General features: G+C 45.4%; 2 protein-coding genes across 2 annotated transcripts in view; both read right to left on the bottom strand.

The window, feature by feature from the left end:
• Positions 1-22135, bottom strand: part of LOC135395198 (transmembrane protease serine 9-like) — a 62658-nt gene that overhangs the window by 25580 nt on the left and 14943 nt on the right. Inside the window, exons 8-14 of the mRNA XM_064626437.1 lie at positions 19708-19876; positions 19403-19486; positions 18465-18573; positions 17704-17878; positions 16702-16850; positions 15558-15714; positions 5189-5344 (exon numbers count right to left, since the gene is read on the bottom strand). Of these exons, the coding sequence (XP_064482507.1) occupies positions 5189-5344; positions 15558-15714; positions 16702-16850; positions 17704-17878; positions 18465-18573; positions 19403-19486; positions 19708-19876 (999 nt within the window). The remainder of the gene's footprint in view (positions 1-5188; positions 5345-15557; positions 15715-16701; positions 16851-17703; positions 17879-18464; positions 18574-19402; positions 19487-19707; positions 19877-22135) is intronic.
• LOC135393996 (prostasin-like) lies at positions 7880-15394 on the bottom strand. Its single transcript, XM_064624413.1, has 6 exons — positions 15236-15394; positions 12921-13080; positions 12658-12754; positions 11990-12173; positions 11126-11265; positions 7880-8159 (listed from the first exon to the last, which is right to left on the bottom strand). Exons 1-6 carry the CDS (start codon positions 15285-15287, stop codon positions 7992-7994), a joined length of 801 nt encoding a protein of 266 aa, XP_064480483.1. The 5' UTR covers positions 15288-15394; the 3' UTR covers positions 7880-7991.

The raw sequence follows: 22135 nt of genomic DNA, 5'->3' as shown, positions 1-22135 counted from the left end.
CACGTTGAAGTGTTGGCGTGTAGATGCTGCACACTGCCATATATTCAGGTGGGTCGGAAGGTGAGTGTTTGACTCTGACCCCTCCCCATCTTCCTTCTTTTGTCCCCCGAGAAAAAAAAAAGAACAAAAGAAGGGAATAAGGAGAGTCAGCCCAATGGGGACATGTTGCACGTGCCGCAGGGTAGGGCAGCAGCGGATAATTTCGACCACGGGGTTCGGGGCTCTTATGAGGTGCGCCACGGTGGTGGAAGCAACGTTTACCTTGCCTACATTCCTTCCGTTCGCCAACGGGCTTGAACCCGGATCTGGAGCTCAGCAAGTCAATACGTTACCAACTGAGCTCGTCGCCCGAGACAGATTCGCTTTCAGCCCTTTTACCGCAGAATGAAGACAAACACACTCTTAAACTCCCCGGTTTAAAAAGTATTGAGGACGAATTTCACTCGAATATGCACTACCCCGACTATACCCCCCCCACACACACACACACACAATTTCCTACGTGATACTATATGTGCGAACCTGATACGCAAAGAGTTGCAGTACCTTCCCAAGCAGCACAATGTACTGAAAATCGAGTGCAATAGGGGTGGACGGGTAGGTGGAAGACCTTGAAGAGATTCTTGAAACTAAAGAACATTCATAAGACACATGCCGTCCACCCCTATTGCACCCGACTTTCAGTACATTGTGCTGCTTGGGTTGGCATAGACGGTACAGGAAAACGCAGATATGCCTTCCAGCAAAGGACGTCGCTTTGTTTTTGATCAATGCCGGAAAGCATTCGTGGCTAGAAAGGGACGCTCTTATCGTGCGGCGTTAAGCAGTGCGCTTTTGCAAAAGCTGTACGCAAAAAGCTGTACGTTGATGACTCGTGTGGCATATACAGGGTGTCTCAGCTAAATCCGAACATATTTTTTTAAAAATGCATATATCACTTCTTCCGAGATGGAGTCAGTTGCAATATAGCGTATGTTGAAGGGCGTTCCTTAGGAGGGCATTAGTAAACTCCTAAGACAATGTCTTAATTAACTTAACCGGAGCCGTTTCAGAACAAAAATCCGTTCGATAGGTCGTTCGCAAAAAAATCGTGAAGGAACACTATTTTTCTTAATTTTGTTGATTGCGCATCTCTAGAGACGTGTCTTTACTTCACCCCCAATGTGAGAGGGGGAAAGAGCACACTATCGTCTCTTGCGTTCCGGAAAAAAGATTTAAAAAACAACAGAAAATGCAACCCAAGAAAAGGGCAGTTCCGACAGAGTCACCCCATACCTTTGTTTATGTTTTGTTTCCAGAAGTTAAGGGGCTGCAACACCCTCCTGGCCCAATGGCACTGCTCATGCATTTTTCAAACCGCATAACTTCGCAAGGAATTGCTCAATTTGCATAAAATATGTTTTGAATGGAAGATCTCAATGGGTTCTAGTACTTAATGGTGCCAGAAATTCATGTTTTATGTTGGAAATGTTTCCGCAGACGTCAGAAATTGCGTTTCGCGCTTTCTTCAATTTTGTTGGCCAATCACAAAATAAACAGACCTAAGGTAAGAATTTTAATCCCATTAAGTACTAGAAAAAATATGTCTAAAATCGATATGTCCCGAAAGATTTTGTTTATGTCGAAGCATAGAGTTGCTACATGAATTCTCGTGAGCAATGGTTAGTCGATGCTAACTGTGCGCGGAGGTGCCGCCTGTCTGCATGCCACAGAAATCTGCACAAGTGCGAAAAACCGGATAAATTGTCACAATCTGTCTCTTGGCATGTGTTAATAAATGGAGTGTGGGCGCGCAGCTATCGCTCTTATCTCGGAATCCTTTGTTCCGTGGTTCGTTTCGTGACTGTGCATCGACAGTCAAGGTTTTTCGCATAGCAGGAAACCTATTCGCGGAAAACGGATGAGACGCAAAGAACAAGCCTTACAACAGAAGGCAGAAGGTTCTCTCAGTAGTATCAGACTCCCACGAATCAAGCAATCCAGAGCTAGCAGAAGCGATAGTACGCAAGACATGTCTGCAGGAACGTGCGGAAACGGACCAACTGTGCTGTTGAAGGGCGAAGCATTGTGAGCCTATGTGCACTTGTTCAACAGATTTCAAGCGCTGGGAATCCACAGTCCGTTCAACTGCACACTTGCAGACATGGAGATAACGCAAGAAAAGAGAAATGGATTACGGAACGAAATTACGCTGCAATGCAAAGTGTGCTTGCTGAAGGCCGTTGTAGATACTGAGGGCCCACCAGATAGCATGTCAGACTGTATGCGTGAACACAGCAGCTGTTTCCGGGGTGCTATCCATTGGGGCTGGGTATACCTTGAGCAGTTCTATAATGACTAGCTGCTTCCAGAGCTCGTTGACCCACGCGTACCACGTGTACCACGCAGTATGCCGATCAGGGACCCTGACTACGAGACGAAATACAACACACAGGAGAGGTTTCGTAGTGCAGCCCTTTCACCAGACTGTGCATTCATACTGCGGTGGTACATGCACTATAATTCCCTTTTCATCACACAGCTGTCCTTTGCTGTGCTTGTAGTTGACCCCAATGGGGCTTTCATCATCTGATTCAAGTTATCGGACCAAGTGGCCGAAGCCTCTGGTCTGCCTGCGGTGTCATGACGAACACGAGCACATTCCCGTGGAGCGTGAACTGCGTCCCACAGAGGGACACTGTACGCTGTCTGGCTTATCACAAGAAGCCTGATTCCTGTATGTTTGTGTGTCTGTGGCGTTTCTGCTAGTGTCCATTTTGTACATTGTGGAAGCTTGTCTCTTGTATCCACCTTTTTGAATGTTATATACTAGTTTTTTATGTACTCATATTTGAGCTCTTCTTAGTCGGTATGTCGCTTAACTGAAATATGCGCATCCTGCAAAACGCTGTAGTTGGTCAGCTTATTGCCCAGAAATCACATTTGTGTGCGGCAGCCGCATCCTGTTATAGACAACACTCAAACGTTACGTTGTCTTGAACTGTCCTGGTGGATTAGGACGTGCTGTATGAGGGATGCGTGAGTTTCAGTGAAATAACATAGCGTTCACATGCCTGCTTAGTTTTCTTTTCATATGGTAAAATACTACAGAGAACGGCAACACTAATGTGCCACACGTGACAGGTGACAGCTCTACAACTTCGATGTTCTGCATTCCGTGTGCTAAAACATCTGGCAGCGAACAGTTTGGCTGACACTTAAACCATTGGTGTAGAGCGTCGCGTAGAACTTGCTATAGAACTTCGCGTACGCCAGATCGCCCCTCTCCAGGTGGGGGACGGAGGAACAAGGAACGGAGGGACTTGTTGCAAGCACGGTGGCCGATGGTCAGCGTCCGCGTCTGATTGGTCACAATTTGTGCACTGAGCTCGCCTTAGAAATTCCAGTGCACAGCTGTTGATGCATGCCACATCGTTACAAAAGCATCTGGCTATCAAGTTGTCCGGTTGTTACAGCCTTCCCTTGCTGCCCACCGATGGCGACGAGCAAGGTGGTGGTGGTGGTGGTGATTGGGCTTGCCGTTGTCGGCCTCACGTATGTGGGCAACGTCACGACTCACTCACGCCCTGGGGGAATGTGCGTCCTGGGCCGACGAGCAACGTGTCCGACGCCCCCGCACGCTGTCCAATCCACCACAAGCACTGTACCGCTGGCACTGTGCTCGTGAAGATAACTGCCGCCGCTGTCATATGCAACTTCATTCCCTTCTTTTTAGACTTTGTGTACAAATATGAGTGTCGAAGTTGTGGCGTCGGCGTAAATGAGTCGACAACAGCACTGTCAACTATACTGAGACAGCCCTCACTGTTCAGATGATCAGATGCCGTCAAAACTGAGAATGAACGCCATGTAAGGCCGCACCGCCGACTACATAACTTGGCTGGTCTTTACCGATCACACTGAACCAAAAAGACAGCTTTAGATGTGCTAGTGTCAAAGCACCGTGATATCGTAGAACACTCCGCACTAATTTTACTGGACAGTGCACTAATGATCTGGGGCTGACGATGGTGCAGTAATTTTCCTGTTCACGAAATGATCCCGACGATTCCGAATACACAGAAGCGCATGTGAGCTTGCCATGAATTTATTTAAGAATTCGTTGGGGCATCCGCAAGCCATACCACTTCATTGCTTTCTCAATAGGCCAGCGGGTGTTTTTCAAATTCATGTAAACGTCTGCGCAGTCAGCTAGTGTTCTTCCTTGTTTCTCCGCGGTTCCACAACGAGTGTTGGAAACATTTGGTGTGTTCGCGAGGTTCTGTTAAACGAAATTGTGGATCCGTCTGCTATCACAGGCACAAGTAACAGATAACACGCGGACACTGTTCTCAAGGTGATAAAGGCAAGCTCGAGGTCGAAGGTAAAACAAAGCAAGAGGAAAAGAGTCCCTTGTAATCCTTTCCGCTGATATGGTGAATCAGTCGCGTAATGTAACATGTAACCGTCTGCCGCCGTAGTACCAGGAGCCTCCGCAGTGAACGCTAGGTAATCAATTAGATAAGGATCATCCTGTGCCCCATCTATCGAGCGGAATTGACGAAACGCGGAGGGTGTTGACCCCGTTAAAGCTCACCTTCGACGCATGACACGGCACTCTACTACTTCACCTTGTCACATTGGGGATGAAGGATAGCCGCGTCTTCGAAGACGCGCAGTGAACAAAGTAAGAAAAAAAAAAGGCGTTCTTTCATGAATTTTTTGCTGACGATCTACCGAACGGATTTTTGTTCTGAAAACGGCTTTTGTATCAGGTGACCGAAGGGACCAGATGTTCTCATTGGGAAAACTTCGTAGTTTCTATAATTAAAAAGTTAAGTATTGAAAGTTAATTAAGACATGGCCTAAGGAGTTTGCTAATGCCCTCCAGGAGCGCCGACACCCCTGACCGCATTGTAACGGGGGTAACGTACGGACGTCATCGTGATACGATAGTGGACACAGGCGGCCAAGCTTGGTCTATATAAGCCATAATCTCGTGTTTTTGCTTGATAATAACGTGAATATTTTCGTTGAACCGAAGTTTTTCCTTAGGTATACTTCAGTGAAAACGACAAAAAAGAAAAAGAAAAAAAAAAAGAAACATCCGTGTTGTCAGGCCTTTTCAACATGTAACACGCATCATGTTCGTAAACTAACAAGGTAAAAAGTGAAATATATAATGCAGGGATAATGACAAGTGACTTACTTTTTCCAGCTAGAGCGCTGCTAAAAGCAGCCACGAGAACTATAACGAGTTTCATCGTTCCCTGCGGAGCACAGCTTGGCCGTGAGCGTCCTCTCCGACGAAGCTTACAATAAGTATAGTAACCGGCGGACCTACACGATGCTGATTTCATGAATATCAATCACGCCTGAGAGCGCGATTAAATTTCTGCTACCGTATACATGTGTTAGCATGGCTTGTGTTGCAGATCACTCTATTACTGCGGACGAGGGCATTTTTCGTGAAGAGAAGGCAGCGAACTTGCTCACGCCATTAGGGCGTTACGGGTGATTTCGTCGATTGTTGAGCAAACCGCGTGTTTGTAATCGGGTGTCAGCATAGTGAGTTAACCTAACGCGTGCACGTTCTCCGAGAACATTACGCAGCATGTTCCTTGGATGTTTATGATTGCCAACACTGTTCCTCGCAAGGCTAGTAATACTGCAATGTCACGTAGCAACATATTGTTCATATTTGCGCGTGCGTGTACTATTTTTGTGTTAAGATTGCACGTTCTAACTCGGCCGAGGACGTCAACGACTTGGTGGGAGAGTACAAGCTGCTCAGATAAGCCACACACTGACTGCGGTGGCGTCGCTCATTATTAGCATTGTCTTGTGAGGTAAAGCCACAAATTATTATTATTCACTAGCTGTTTTAGTTTTATTCCCCCTCTTTTTTCGTACCTCCGGACTTCGTAAGGAATAGCGGGTTCACCAGGTTAACCGTCCACAATGCTCTGGATATCGCCGTCGTGTCCTCTTTGGCCGCAAGCTGAGATTCCGTCAAGAATTCCATTATACTTTATATAGCATACACCTTTCGTGCGTAAATGTCTTCTCTTACTACAGTGCGGTAGAGGGGTAGTCGGTTCATATACTGCGAAAGCATGATACACAGACAGGACAGTTCGCTGCACTCTTCAACTGACGCAGATGGTCTCGAGACAGATCCTACCATATCTGAACGCCAAATGCATCCAGAAAAGTACACAATTTCAAGGTAAGGAAGTGTCTGTTCTCAGCGAAGTGGAGGTTCCGCAGCAGATAAAAGGAACCTTAAGGGTGGGAATCACAGTAAAGCGTCCCGCTCAACGTGAAGTATCCCGAAGTCCTAGAATTGGTCCATAACCTTGCAAATTGTGTCTCCAGGGAGGACGAAGAAGGGCGCACCAGAGAACGAGTCGAGGGTGCCGGTAGAGTCAAGTTGAGCTGAGTTGATAAGAAAAAAAAATGTAGAAATAGGCACTCATTGCGAGAGCCGGCTACTTCAGACCACTTAGCAAAACGAAATGCCTTATACTACAATAAGGACAATGAGTGACAGAGACACTCAGTCAGTAACTCAGACACACTGTCAGTGACGCTGTGTCCACCAACTTGGAGTCCTACCAACTGGAGCACAAATGCCTGCGTGGCGTGGAACTGATGGTCGGGTGTCCAAGGGCGCAGAACCTTAACAGCAGCGAAGGGTCGAAGGGGCTGCCGTCCAGCCGAGCTAAAGAAGCCTATAGATATAGTCTGTGCTACTGATACCGTCGACGGGATTATAGGATGTGTTCAGTGTCCTCAACAGTCCCACAAGTACCACAGTTAAGAGAATCCGCCTTTCCAAGCTTGTGAGGAAGACGTCGACTGTAGGGCACATAGAGGCTGTGCCGGTGGTAAAGTGACGCAGACGGCCTAGGGAACGATGTTGAGAATGTAGAGGCAAGCTCCGTGTAAACGTAGTGTAGCAGCAGGCGCGAGCCACTCCTGAGAGTCATCGCAGTGAGAGCCCAGTTCAAATATGGCAGTTTTAGAGTGCAGCGAACTCTCCTGTCTTTCTTTACTTCGTCCTTGTCATGTGTGCGCTGTGTATCATGCTTTCCCTGTCTTCTCTTGCCGCATAGCACGTTTGCGGTGTAAGCTGACATATAGCTTTGTGGTGCGAGAATTCCACAGTTAGAAACTATTTAGAGGGCGCATACTACGTGAAGATTTGTTACTGCTGTTTCCAGTAATACGTCGATGTCTTTTATTTAGTCAACTAAAAAAAAGAAAATAAACGTATGACAGCTCTTACACCGCTCTTAACTTCTAATGTGTTATACCTTCTTAACCTCTAAACTTATTCTTCTAACTTCTAATGTTCTTGAACTTCCTCGTGTCTATCGGTTTGCTCCAGACGCTGCAGTCTAATACCTGCATCCCAATGACCATTGGTGCTTCATTGTGTGTGTGTGTGTGTGTTCTATTCATCTTCCTTTTGAGCGGCGTAGCGCAGCCAGTGGAGGACAGCTCAATAGACCTTTCACAAAAGAAAGCGCCACCTGTGGCATGCAAGGGATCATCGGAACTTAGAGGACCTTAGAGCATTCCAAGACGCCCAGTGACGGAGGTAGAAGAAGAACAACAACATTCCCAGTGTTCGCAGCACCAGCGTCAGGCGGGGAAGACCATAACCGAAGGTGACGACGGAGCAGTGTCCCTCAAAGTTCACATATTGCTTTGCGGCGCACCCTTGGTGGTGAGCGCATCTTTGTGAATCCGTCTATTGTCGTTCTTGTACGTAACTTTAACTTCATTGTCATATCTCACATCAAATGTTTCCCGTGTAATGTTTTGTCATGTCATAATCACGATTTATTTGCTGTAACCACGAGCAGGTAACCTTCAATGAATCAGAAACACGTTTGCATAGCGTAACGTTTATTGAAATTCCATGCTGTAAAAAGGTGTCTTCAGAGAGTTCACTGCAGTCAGGTAGCCGTACACGTGTAAAGACGCCATTGAATACTTTTACATTATGATTGTTTTATCGTAAATTTAATCCAATCCAACACAGACGAGACACGTGCGTACACTCCTGGGGTCATTGGTTCAGCACATCCGATGCCAAAGGATGTAATCCCTGCCAGAACCCAAGCGTCACCCTTCCTCCCAGGACAGACGAGAGGACCACCAGAATCACCCTGTTGATCGAAACGCAAAAGTCGGAAGGGATGAGACGCGAACCATATGCCGGACACCCCCACGCAGCAATACGCACTATAACAAATTATTTAACAGTGTCCTAAATAACCTGAAATGTATGGAGTTGTCCCTTCGGCACTGCCCTCTGGTATCATGTCTGCCTGTTAATTCTATAAATCCTTATAGGTTAATCCGTATTAAATAACCCTCAGGTGGGCACAATGATTCCACGGACGGGTCAATGTCATTCCCATGATCATAGCCATCTCGCCAAGTAAAGCAAGAAATTGTCATCATCACTAGTCTTAGCGGGAGTGTACACTGTGAGATGGGCATCTGTTGTGAATGTGATGACATGGTCACCACAGCATCGAAAGGGTTCCGCAAAAATATGGCCCCGGAGAAAAATGGTCCCGGGCTGCGTGGGCGGAAGTAATAGTCCCGCTGGGTTCCATGCGCCCGAAACTGTGGCAGTGGCGTTGTGGACAAGCGATCAAACGACTCATAGCCAACCAAGTTATATATCATTCGCCCTATTGATTTGTTGAAATCCAGCAACATGGGCTATTTTTTATTGGACATTGATGTTTTTATTTATTTATTTTGTATTTTGTGGGGTGCAGACAACGCGACAAGATCAGGAAGCGGCACTCAAGGTCCTGCTACCTTCCGCTTATTTCTGTCATATAGGTACAGTAGAAATGAGGATGATGATGACTTTATGATGTTCGCCAGCCGGAGTCCCCGACGATGATAAACCTGGAGGAGTCGTTGACGATCTCTTCCCAATCGTCGTTCCCGGGTCCGGTTGATACTGGACCTGTTACCTGTCTTCACTGCACTGGAGCCGAGACCGAAGTTCCCGTGATGTACGAGGGATTTATTTACAACTTATACTTACAAGAATCAAATATAACAGATGACGGAGAAAAGTCGAGTAACCTGACTTTCCGACTCCGTTGTCCAGCTCAGATTCCCCCCTCAGCCTATGCCTCCCCTTAATAGGGTGACAACTTGGGCCACAACCTTAACTTGGGATAGCCAATCGGGCAGCCCTGGTTCAAACTGCATCAGCCTCTGGTTGGACTGGCTTAAATTTTGTACAGCAACAGTTCCTCGGAATTCTCCGCCCTTCATTCCCAATTTACGAGTAACGGTCCCGGCTGTCAAGTCGTGCACATCGTAGTTTTGTGCAGTGCAAGACGCGGGAGCCACTTCCCTGATTTAGCGTCGGGGAAAACAATTGTCCCCTGTCGCCCCCGCTGCAGCTGCGTAGCCTCCGCGGTAGCCAGCGGGTGTCGTCTACCCTGAGCATTCTAACGACCTCTACAGGTACCCGCGTTCTTTTATAAAAGGAAGTACTACAGTGCCGTAAGCAAAATGGCGCGTTACCTTCTGTATCGTAGCAATGACACCCCACCCTTTCCACCTTTTTTTTTCTTTATTCTAAAAATATATCCCCCACTCTTATCAATTAAATAAAACGCATATAAACAATTTAAACTGAGCTACCCTGAGGCTCCGACTTCACGCTCGCTGTACCTGAGAGTTTTCGGATGTATTTCCCAACTCAACCTGGACGCTAGAATTTTCCTATTGTTGATCAGACATAAGCTTTATACAGTTGTTCTGGCATATTTTCTATGTCGATGAACCGTATCTTCAGGAGAAGCGGTGTTGCGAGGGCATAAAACGACAAAACATGAAATAATGCCCACAATGGCGCATGAACGTTTCGAGAAACTTCTATGCAAGTAGAATACGTGGGTTGGTTTTGATTGTACTTCGCCATTTCCTATAATAAAGATGATTTCGTATAACAAAGCGCTTGCCAGAACAGAAAGGTTATGAATGGCTAAGGGAGACACTGCCCCAACAACACGGCATATCCCCTGGATGTACGAATAAAAATGTCCGAACGAATTCATACGTCCGATGGATATCCCTCAGATACCCGTCGGACGTACAAATTCGTTAGGACATTATTCGTACACCCAGAGAATATTCGGTGTTGTTCGGGTGGACACCTCAGCGCATAATTAAACATAAGGGCCAATAAAATTGCAGAAGCTTAATGCTCATCGCTTCAAGGTATTTCCACATCTGTGTGAGGTTAATGTCATTTGAAGTTCATGAAAAAGTTGGACGCTTTTATGGTTTATATAGCGTTCTCCTTTAAGCCGAATTTCATTATCCATAGCAAAGCCTTACGAACTTTTGCTGCCAGCTTCCTTACCAACGTTGCTATCTGAGAGACAATCGCACATCATTGGCACATCGAAAGCTCCTAAGCTTTGTCCAGTTTTTCGCTGGGCGTCAGTCGTGACGTTGCCCAGATACGTGAGGCCGACAACGGCAAGCCCTTTCAACATCACCACCACCACCACCAGTTTTTCGCTACGCTTAGCCAAGCCAAGTGACTAAGTTTTCTTTTTCTAATTCTTAACCATGAAAACGAAAATGGTGTCACTATAGAGTAGATGTCACCGTATAATGTAACAAGACATTTGTTTCCGTATATTACGTACTTAGCCTCTTCTCACACACTCATAACCATGTCCTTTGTTCTGCGCGTTTGATGACGATGACGATGATGATGATGGTGATGGTGATGATGAACGAGAGAAAATCGAAGGGAGAGGCTTTAAATTGTTTGATACCATTTAACCATGATTCTCCTTTAACCATTGTATCAGAAATCATTTCACCCATTCCTCCTGTACCTCCCTTTTATCCTCTTGTTATACGCTGTAAGCTGTCTTGCCCGTCTACATTTTATTATTTATTTATTATTATTACTATTTTCTCTTTTCCGCTTGATGAGACACATTCCACTGTGCGGTCAACTTTCTCACCGTACGAAGTGTCGGTGCTGCACGAAGATACACCACTAAAACGAGGTGTTCCAATCCGATTGCATTTTATTCTCACCGCCGTCTAAGCTTTGAAGAAAACGCGAACTCACGTTGCACGCATCCTTTCCACCATGCATGTAGCCTGCACAGAGCATTCTGTTTGTGAGGTAGACAGGAAGCGTCCTATCACATTCCTGCTGCGTCCATACGGGAACGTCCACCTTCTGTAGTACGTCGGGGAGTGGTCCACCTGAAGTTGAGTTTGCGGCGTTTTAGTGTATGGGCGTATATGGCTATACATGAGTGTTTATGAGTGTTTATGAGTGTGTATGAGTGTTTATGAGTGTATATGAGTGTATATGAGTGTATATGAGTGTATATGGGTGTATATACATAGTGAGCTGATTGATGTGCGCGTACGCGCAGTGGTTTACACAGAACCTGCAACAACGAAGTCCCCCCCCCCCCCCCTCTTGTTTCAGACAATATGTACAAAGTGTCTTCTTGCTGTGTTCAATTTCTGGGTCGTAATCATGTTGACGGAGCTTTATTCCCGTTGAATGTCAATGCTGCCACTATTAAACTAACAATTAAGGCTATTCTGGACGAAAGCTGTCATTTTTACCTTCCACCGCTTTACCTGGCACGCAACTGGTCTACGATACGAACTGCTGCACAGCTGCCCACCCTGGTTCACATGCGATATCTCACTGTCCTATTTTACAAACATCTGAATCGTGTAAAAACTTAAAAAAGAAAACGTCGAAAACGCTTGTGTGATGTGCAATGATTGTCGGTGACATAGTGGAAGAAAATAAAATGGTTATTTAACAGGAAGAGGCCGCCAGAACAACAATGACAACAACATAAATAAATGATGATAATGACGTAAGAGCGACCCATTTACGTCAGACACTATGGATTACGAGATAGCCTGTGTCTGTTTCTCTTCATTGATGTAGTGACATACTCACTAGATGCCAGCCTTCCCCATCCAGTCGCAGTGCACAAGACATTATCGAATTTCTCGCCAGCCGACGGCAGACAGATGGGTTCGATATCAGGGTTCCTCGTAAAGTTAAGGGGCTTGGATAACCACACAAGGGCTACATCATAGTCGTAATTCCCATCATGTACGTACAACGGATGTTGAATTACCTGGAAAAGGTAGGATCGAGAAGAAATCATATGACTAGTTGCTGATGCTCAACTGTTCTTACACACATTGAAGGCAGGACACAACCTGCACAGATAATGCAGAAAGCAGCAAGTCACTGAAAAGGTTAGCCAGCTACAGGACTCGAACCCACATCGTCTGGATTGCCGGTCCAGGCCTCAACCTCCTTCAGGGTTCCTTCTTCATTGATTGTTCTTATGGGCATTTGAGAATTGGTGTGTTTGTCCTTTCTACTGTGTTGCTGTCTACTCAGAACATCAGTTTCCATCTTGCTGCATAGATAAGTTCGGGTGTGCTCCCACCCCACCTCATCGTCATCACCTATTGCTGTTGTTGTTCGGTCGTGTCTGGCTGTGTACTGTATTCAATGTGTGTTAACACTCAATTGCCAAAGGGTTCTCCAGGATAGGCTACGGCTAATATAAACACGCAGGTCGCTAAAATGAATCCAGAACGTGGCCATACATCACGTGCGCTCACACTTCGGGTCTCCTCTGACGGCTCATCATAATTACTAAGATTATGTCTTCCAAACAAAAATTTGTAAGACCGGTATGGGCCCCTGAAAGAGTGAAGTATACGGTGAGAAGCAAGACATTGTATCGTAGCCTGAAACTAATACGTTGGTAGCTGTTGTTGCGTTTACAAGAACACAAGAAATGTATGAAAAGTTTTTTTTTTCTGTTTTCTTTTTTTTGAAATCCAAGAATGTTTCCCTGCGTACTTACGCGAAGCAATGAGCAGCACTGATGACCCACTCTTCACTTAAGATCGAACCTCCACAGCCTTGCGGGATGATTTCCACTTGCCAGGGAAATTCATGTGGTAGAGCGGGTTCCCCACCCACAATGCGTTCGGTATCACCTTCGTACCGTCTACGGCCGCAACCTGTGGAGTGGGGTTCGTTTGAATTGCATGCGATATCATTGAAATGCTCTCATCGGAATGCGGAGCCTCATCATATGAACACAAGCCATCGCTATGCAATATCCCACAGAAAATTGGAATGTTCTAACTTCTGATAAGTAGATAAGCGAATTTTAATAAAATATGGAGGAATTGAATTCGGTACCCGACCAATTCTGCAACCCCCCCCCCCCCACACACACACACAAAGAAAAAAGAAGAGGAAAAATATAAATAAAAAAGTAGAACAGAAATGCGCGTAACACACGCACCCACCAAAATGCAAAGGTCCAGCAAGAGGGATGCAGCTCTGAATGCGCTCGTGAGTTTTATCGAACAGTGTTCTTTGGAATCCGCCTATTAGGCTCCGTGTACTGTTGGTGTATGATGTTGTGATTGTTGTCCCTGTACCGAGCTCAAAGCACACGACACACCTCTAAAGGAATTCTAAAGAAAAGGGACAGAAACTCTCTCATAAGCAGCTCATTAGAGTTTCTATAGAATTACGCTGGCCAATATTCCGTAAGAACTCAGTACGGCCACGTCAGGATCTCATAAGAATCTCCATAGACTCTCTATAGAGCATTTAATGTGTCTCGGAAACAGATCATGGAAACGAAAATATAGCAGTAACGAAAATAGAAACGGTAACCAAAATATGTTCGTTATCCTTCCCTGGTTGTTGTTATTGCCCCGTCGTTGATGTTGTGCACGTGTCATCGGTTTGTACTTACTTTAAAAACGATAGAAACCCCCTACCGGAAAACAAACAAAAAGCACGACACAACACAGACTGACGGAGAAGATTTTTATTGACAGACCGGCTTCTTAAATGACCTGAGACAGGAAAATCCTCTTCTGCAAGATTACCGTTTTACAACATCAAGCCAGCGTATAGTGCCTTTATCTTTTCGAATGCACAGGACTTATCAAGACTCCCTCCTGTTTGCAACTTTCAAAAATATTTCGACTTCGATCAGTTAGCAACACTGAAGGCATGCTCACGCACCTGCTCCCCGCATTTTGTACATAATTGTGGCCGCGAGGCCGTTAACTCTCTTTTTGCCCTTCATACGAGCTTCTGTGCGCCTACCCTCGCTTTCAGAACTGTCCAGTTCACATGTCAGGATACTCCAAGTTTGGATTTTGATAATGAAGGCATCGAATTGTCGCACACAATTTAAAGATGTTTTGTGTAACTTCGTACCACCTGCATCTGCCATTGTTATTAAGACATGGCACAATGTTTGTCATTGTCTGTAGCTTTAGGCGGTTAGCTTTACTATATTACGGTGATTTCTGTCCCAGCTGAAGCCGTTAGTGCAGTTGAGTTTCATTCTATTTTAAATTATGGGTTAGCGCCGCGAAGCAACTGCGGGTACGAGCGGCGCGTAAAAGAGTTGGATACATGGAGAGAGGACAGCAGGAAGGAATGGGGGAAAGCGGATTAGTACGCGTACTGGGCCGACTTCAGGAGAACTGTGCCGGCATTAGTCTGGAAATTCTGCAGGAGACCCAGGGAAAACCTCAGACAGCACAGCCTGTGCCGGGATTCGAAACCGTGTCGCCTCCTAGTGCCGGCGTGGAAGATTATACGCCACGCGTGCTAATTTGAAGTATGTTGGCATTCCGAATTGCAAGCACGTACAAGTGCAACACAGACACCTCAAAGAGAAGCTCAAACTATATTTCGCCAATTCCATCAGCACCCTTTGAGAGCAGATGTCATGATGGAAAGCACAGTTGAGTCTTTCTTACCGCGTCTAAAACCAGCTCCCGTGGCATAGTGGTTAGGATGATCGCTGTCCACGGCGAGACTGGGAGGTGACACGGGTTCGAGTCCTGCCGCCCGCTGTGCTCTCCGAGGTTTTCCCTTGGTTTTCCGAAGACTTTCCAGACGAATGTCGGCACAGTTCCTCCTGAAGTCGGCCCAGGACGCATACTAACCCTCCCAACTCCTTCCTGTTGTCTTCTCTACATATGTTCATGTCTGTACTCCGCTCATAGCCACAGTTGCTTCGCGGATTTTACACGAAATTTAAAAAAAATACCGTGTCTATCGGTGCCACCGCTTCAAGTGTAAACAAGAAATGAGTGTAAGAATAAAATGTAATAGTGTGGAAGCAAAGTGACTTACGTGACGCTAGACCGCAGCCAAAGATCGCCAGGAGCACTATGACGGTTTTCATCTTCCTATGCAGAACTCCCGCTTGCGAACGCGTGTTCTCCTAACGAAACTAACAAGTAGAACACTGTGCTACATATCGGCCGATCATACAAGCGTGCGCATTTTTTCCCGTGCGCAATAGACACTGAACTTGCATACGCCAGCAAGGTAAAAGACGTAAGACGTAACATAAACCTACGTGCATCTATACAGATTCATCGAATATTATGCGAAACCGAGCGCACATTGTTGCACGTAACTTTATCTCCTTGGCATACATGTACGTTTCAGCAATCAATAACACGATTAATCCAATCCATGACGGACGCTACACGTGTGAATACTCCGGGTTCTCCGGGGGCACCGCATGACCCACCCCATGAGGTCACTCCGACTAGAGTCCATTTTCCATCTTCTCTCTGGCACACCAGGGGGCCTCCTGAGTCGCCCTAAAAAAATGAAGCGAATGAACAGAAAATGGACTGAAACAAGATGGGGTCTTTACATTATGTCTGCTGATGAAGGGGACCCAAATTCAGCAATGTTCTTACAGGTTATAAAGAGAGCGAGATTTTTTTTAAAATTCCGTGCTATCGCCGCGGAGCAACTGGATATATCCTCTGTATGTACGAATAATGTCGTAACGGTTTCGTACGTCCGACGGATATCTGAAGGATATCCATCGGACGTACGAAACCGTTAGGACATTATTCGTACATCCAGAGGATATTCGGTGTTGTTGCCGTGTGGGAGGACAGCAGGGAGGAGTGGGGGACAGTGGAGGGGGTTAGTATGTGCCCTCTGCCGACTTCAGGGGCAAGGGTACAGAGCCGGTGCAAGGATTGGAACCGCGTCACCTCCCGGACTCAGCGTGGAAAACGGTCATCCTAACCACTACCCCAATAACATGGAATATCCTCTGGACGTGGGCATAATGTCCTAACGAATTCGTATGTCCGATGGATATCCCTCAAGTACCCGTCGGACGTACGAATCCGTTTCGACATTATTCGTACATCCAGAGGATATTCGGTGTTGTTTAGATATGCAACGGGAGCTGGTAGAGAGAAGAAGGTGGCGGTGACATCATATCAAGAGATATCAATGTTCCGTACGGAAACTGTTCTCGTGATCAATGTCAAAGGCATGAAACACGCGTACTTGGTATTGATAGCAACTATTTGATTAATAACCCTAATGTTATTCATCAGAGCACATCCGGTTAATATGCGCTAACAAAACATAATACTAACACATATTCGCTGTTTTTCAGAACCTTCAATGATCAAAATTGAAATATGACATCGATCCCGGGTTTGTAATCAACTGATTACTCAAAGAATGTAGCTTATAGTTGCGGACAAAGCGGCTAAACTGTTTCATAAAATACCCGTCAACTTCAAAGTCTGCGTCAGTGAAAGCAAATGGCGATTTACCCTGCATGTATCCTTGCCACCTTGCTTGTAACCAGCACACAACATCCTGTCAGTTATCTGATATCCAGATGTCTGATATGTTAGCTTGCAGTCTTTCTGGTTCCAAAGCGGTAGGTCAACCTTTCGAAGACAACCAACCCGAGGACCAGCTGGAAGGTGGTTAGGATTAAAAAGCACTGAATGTTGGTAATGATTTCTGGCAGGGCGGAACGATGAATTATAGAGATGGGACGAATCCAAAATTTATCCAAATCCGAATCCGAGTCCGAATCCAAGGGAAGGCTCTACGAATCCACGAATCTTACGAATCTCGAATCTTTCGAATCATTTCTTTAACAGGAGTTTTAAAATCCAGGAAAAAAAAAAAAAAAAAAACCTCTAGTGAAAAGTGCTTTGAAGCAGAATATGATGCCTTTGTTTAATGAAAAACAAATTAAATAATGCTTCAGTTTCAGGAGAAAATGTGCCCATATATAGTTCTTCTTAAACGTAATTTATTTAACGTGTTGTTCATCGACTACAAGAAATGCACAAATTCTCGGGTCTGAATTACTTCCATGAAACTAAGCGACAATCAAATGAAAAACCAGGTTACTTTTAAACTTGCAATGTAACAGTTCCTGTCTGAGCTCTTTCAGTCCAGAGCAAAGTAAACAAACAAACAAGAAAACACCCGTCGGCCAGTGAGGCCTTCGGTGGACTCCGGAGGAACTCCAATTCGAAAAAGAAACGAACAAACGTGGTTGGTGGATTCGAAAGATTCGATTCGCCGGTTTGGGCACTGGGATTCAGATTCAAATCTCAAATCCCTGCCTATAGGATTCGAGGATTGGTGGATTCGGTCGGCACATCCCTAGTGAATTTGCATATAGTGAATGTTTCGTGAATGTAGTCAATATAATATTGTATAATATTATATGTAACGTATATAACACAACATAACAAAATATAAAATAAGTGAATGTATAGTCAACAGTCAGTTATATAGTCAATATTTCGTACCGGGAGATAAGATTCCCCATCCAGAGGCCGTACAAATGCTACTTGTGTAGTTTTCTCTGGTTTCTGGCAGACAGACTGGCCCCACCTGTTCACTATAGTTCAAAGGCGACGCCAACTTGAGAAGAGCAACGTCGAAGTCAATCGTGTCCTCGCTGTACTTTGGATGTATGATGACCTGCACAGCAACAACGCTCGAGTGATGAATGGTGATGTCCTGCGCAACAGTTTAGTGTAGTGCAAAATTTATTATTTCAGTGTTGCTGTACATAAGAAAAGGTGAAGATTTTCTGCCCAAATTACGTTTCACATTTGCTTACGTAGAAACACCGAGGACATAGATTTTGGTACCATACTATACGTGCAATTATTCTGACTCGCGTTTTTGTTCTTTCTGCTTTTTCAAAGTTCAGTGTGAGGTTTTTGTTGGCCCACTTCGATGCCTGTTTTGCACAAATTAAATTAGACATTTAAAAACAAACACGGAAACCTTTATCGCGACATAAATGTGTACCGATTACGCTCTTGTCTGTAGAGCCAGTGTTTGAATTGTTTCCATATGCCAGCATGACGTGTGCGTTCCCCTGCACACATGCACTATGTAGTAGAATGTGAGCATACAAAGTAGGTGTTTGCTTTTAATCAGTACTAATTATTTTTAAGGAACTCTATCAAAGCAGCGCAGATACCGCCATTATTGCTGCACCAGCAGACAGATGGAATTAAATAACGGCGTCACGTCTTGACTGAGAAATGCACTGTACCTCCACTACGCGCCGCAGCTGCTGTGAGCTCTCCTCAGTTTCCAGTGTGTGTTTTCCCGCCAAGATGGAGATGGTTGTCCCAACTCTGTGAGTGCCCCGAATTAAGTGACTAAAAGAAAGAGCGCATGACTACCTCACATACATCTAAAAAGAAAAAGAAAGAGAAACACTCAAGAAGAAGCTTACACCGATACGACGAAACTAACTCGTATAGTCTTACCAGGGTGAGTGAGCAAGACGAGGAAAGACATGGAAAAGAGAATGGCACCACCAACGTGGAAGCCGTCTACTCCATACCACCTGAACAACACTGAGCACATGAACGTACATAGACACTTGGAGTGCAGACAGACAGTCAGGTACGAAGAGTCACACAGAGTGACAGCACTCGCAAAAAAATAAAAGTACAGGAGGAAAAATCATAAAGACGGAGAAATTCATCAGGAAAATAAAGAAGGAAACAGAGAAACAACAGAAACACAGCCAGAAACGTCAAAACTTATCGTCAGCGCAAATCTGTAATCAGCGCAAACACTAATCATCGCAAGTCACCAATCATCACCAATCAAACACAAAAAATTCACCTCGCGGAATGAAAGATGCGGTTACCTTGACACAAATACAAATTAAGGAACTGCATTCATTCGTTGCGCCGTTCGTGATTCGTGATCTCTGATTGGACAATTTGTTTGCGGAGACCAATGGGCGCCCGTTACGCGTTGGCGGCCTTCATGAGAAAGAGAGGAAGAACAGAAACGTACATTATGATTTCTTTCGCTCACTAATCACGAACAAAGGTGGCGCTGAAGACGGGGGGGGGGTCGAATCCAATCCCCGGCAGTGATGTACGTACGAGATTTTCCTTGGGTTTTCCGGCAGATTTTCCAGACGAATGTCGGCACGATTCCCGTTGAATTCGCCCCAGGACGGATACTAACCTCCATGTCCTTACTGCTTCCTGCTGTCCTGTCTCTATCTGTCCACGTCTGTACGCCGCTGATAGCCACAGTTGCTTCGCTGTGCTAACAGGAAATAGAAAAAAAGAGAAAAGAAAAAGTCATCGAATGGCGCAACTGTTCAATCCCGTTCCGTTTGTCTTGTTATCAAGGTAACGGCAGTTTTCATTCCGCGAGGGAAAAAAAGCACTTTAGTGGCCCTTTAATAGCCCTATCATGGCCGTACTAGGCTTGGTTACTATAGCAACAGAAATGGACGCTTACGTAGCCGAACTGCGTGCACGTACCTCAAGCAATGAGCAGCCGTGATAACCCACTTGGCGTCTACAATGGAACCACCACATCTTCGGAAGGGTAGGTAGACCTGCCAAGGGAACTCGTGAGGCAAGGCAACTGCACCGCCAATTACACGCGCCGACCGTCCGTCCTCCTTCCGGCTCCCGCATCCTGTGTGACCTGCGCGTTGTGTTCTGTAGCAACAACCCCAACCCAATAGACGCAGAATTCAGTGCCCAAGATGAGAGTCCAATATGCACACCGATAGTGTGAACTGGGCGTTATAATAAGCATTGCACGACTATCTTGATAATTTGATTGATTAACTAATTCAATCATTGATTTAGACAGAAAGATACGGAAAGGAGGAGCAATGATAGATTTTCGTTCACGTGTACACTGGCGTATACGCCTGTTAAGCGTGAGAGAAAAAGAAGAACGTAACTACGTTTAACTACGTCATGCATCTTGCACTATGTCAACAGAGGTAAGTTAAGAGAAATAAAAGTCCGCCGTACCAAAGTGAGTTACATCTTGCGGGAGTACAATTATGATTGAAGAGAAGTTAATAGTCGAATTAGCTTTGACACGTGGCAACGTTGCTAAAGAAGCCATGTGACAATGCAAAAAAAAAAAAAAAGAAGAAAAGAAGCAGAGGAGCTCAGTACCGCCGCATTAAGTACTAAAACCACAGAAATAGAGCGAATAAGGCATTTCAAGAAAGTTTACACAGCAAGGAAATAGCGTTCACAGTGCACTTCTTCAGCTTCTCTCTCGCAACTTCTTCTGACTTACGATTCGCTCTAGCCTTTTCCTAACATTAGTGCCAAGACTATACACTGTCCGACCGACTGCAGCACGAAAGCTCACCACCTCTTTCGCACCTGAACCCTACAGTTTAGATACATTGCGTATTGCATCTGAAAGAGTCACTCTTACCTGCAGCCACAGCACAGACCATAGCAGCCTTTACCACCAAACGGAACATGACTCGCATAGTTGTCTACCTGTGGCTCTTATACATGCAGCTCAGACGAAATATATCCCTCGCGTGAAAACGTGCCGCAACGTCGCTAGGAGGCACGCAAGTTGTCTGCTGCGGCAGTGATTTGATCCACGGCCGTCGTGTTGTAAGACGAGGCTAAAAGTAGACATTGGTTTACCCAGTTAGCGTTAGTTTATTTATTTATTTTCGAATCCTACTGATTCATGTCCAGGTGGCAGTGGTAAATTTGGCGAAGCTCAGCAAGTATGAAATATGACAATTCTTAAGCGTCACAGGTGACTGTGAACTCTTGACGTAACTGGTTAGCAGTCGCTGCCGATGCAACCAGGGGCGGATCCAGGATTTTTCTGAGGAGGGGATCCAGCTATGGGCAGCATGCTATATATACGGTCTAGGGTCAATTAAACGCCATGTGAACACAGAAAAAAAGGAGGGGGTCAAGACATCGGGACCCCCCCCCCCTTGAAGATCCGCCCCTGGGTGCAACATGGTCTACTAGGCGGTACCAGTTTGTGACTGCGTGTGCAAAAGCGGGTAACTGAACGAGTCCGCTCTGCAATTGAATGGCTGAGGGGAATTGTGAAACCTGATGTCGTCTTATGCTGAATAATTTGTAAAAGGCGTTTATACACCCACTTTAATTAGAGCTTCACAACTTGCATCACTCGTAGTGTATGACTATGAGTTTTCCGAAATCTATGTAATGTCTAAAAATATTTGAACATATATCTGTGTTGGACTGTCTCACGTAAGATAAAAATGTCACTCAATAATGCTGTACACATTTGGTGAGACTTATTCTGGCTACCTTATTCTCCGCGCGACACCACAAAAGAAAAAGAAAGGAAACGTACCAACATTGTGTTAGTACAGCACCACCTCCATCACCGCCACCACCACCAACAACAACTACAACTACATGCATGACGATAGAATGAGGTGTTTTCTCTTAGTATTTGCTCAGCACCGTAAGAATATATACAGTACATGATGTCAATTGACGTTCTGAGGCTGGAACACAAAGATGGGACAAATACGTACAAAGCCTTAAGTGCGTAGAAATTAATGATGAAAGAAGGATTGACATCAGGTTCAACAGATGCCGCCTGCGTCGATCCCGTCGTATGAATGTGTGTATGAGTGAGGGGAGTGAATGTGGGATCAGTGAGAGAGTGGTTGGTTTGTCCCTTCAGATGACGCATCCTTGGAAGTGGCTATGAAGGTGTGTTAGCTTAGATGAATTGGTAGGCCCTGTACCGGTAATCCAACAGTTGTGGGTTCGAGTTCTACAGCTGGCTAACCTTTTCGGTGACTTCCTTCTTTCATCAAAATATAACCTGACAATATAAAACGATTTCTTTGTTTAGGACTCTTTCTCTAATGTAACCTCTCTGCATAGCGCGTCCCTTTTAGTGCGTACCTAACTAATCGCA

The sequence above is a fragment of the Ornithodoros turicata genome, chromosome 5 (genome assembly GCF_037126465.1).
Source record: "Ornithodoros turicata isolate Travis chromosome 5, ASM3712646v1, whole genome shotgun sequence".
Classification (NCBI taxonomy): domain Eukaryota; kingdom Metazoa; phylum Arthropoda; class Arachnida; order Ixodida; family Argasidae; genus Ornithodoros; species Ornithodoros turicata.
This window is presented reverse-complemented; position numbering and strand designations above follow the sequence as displayed.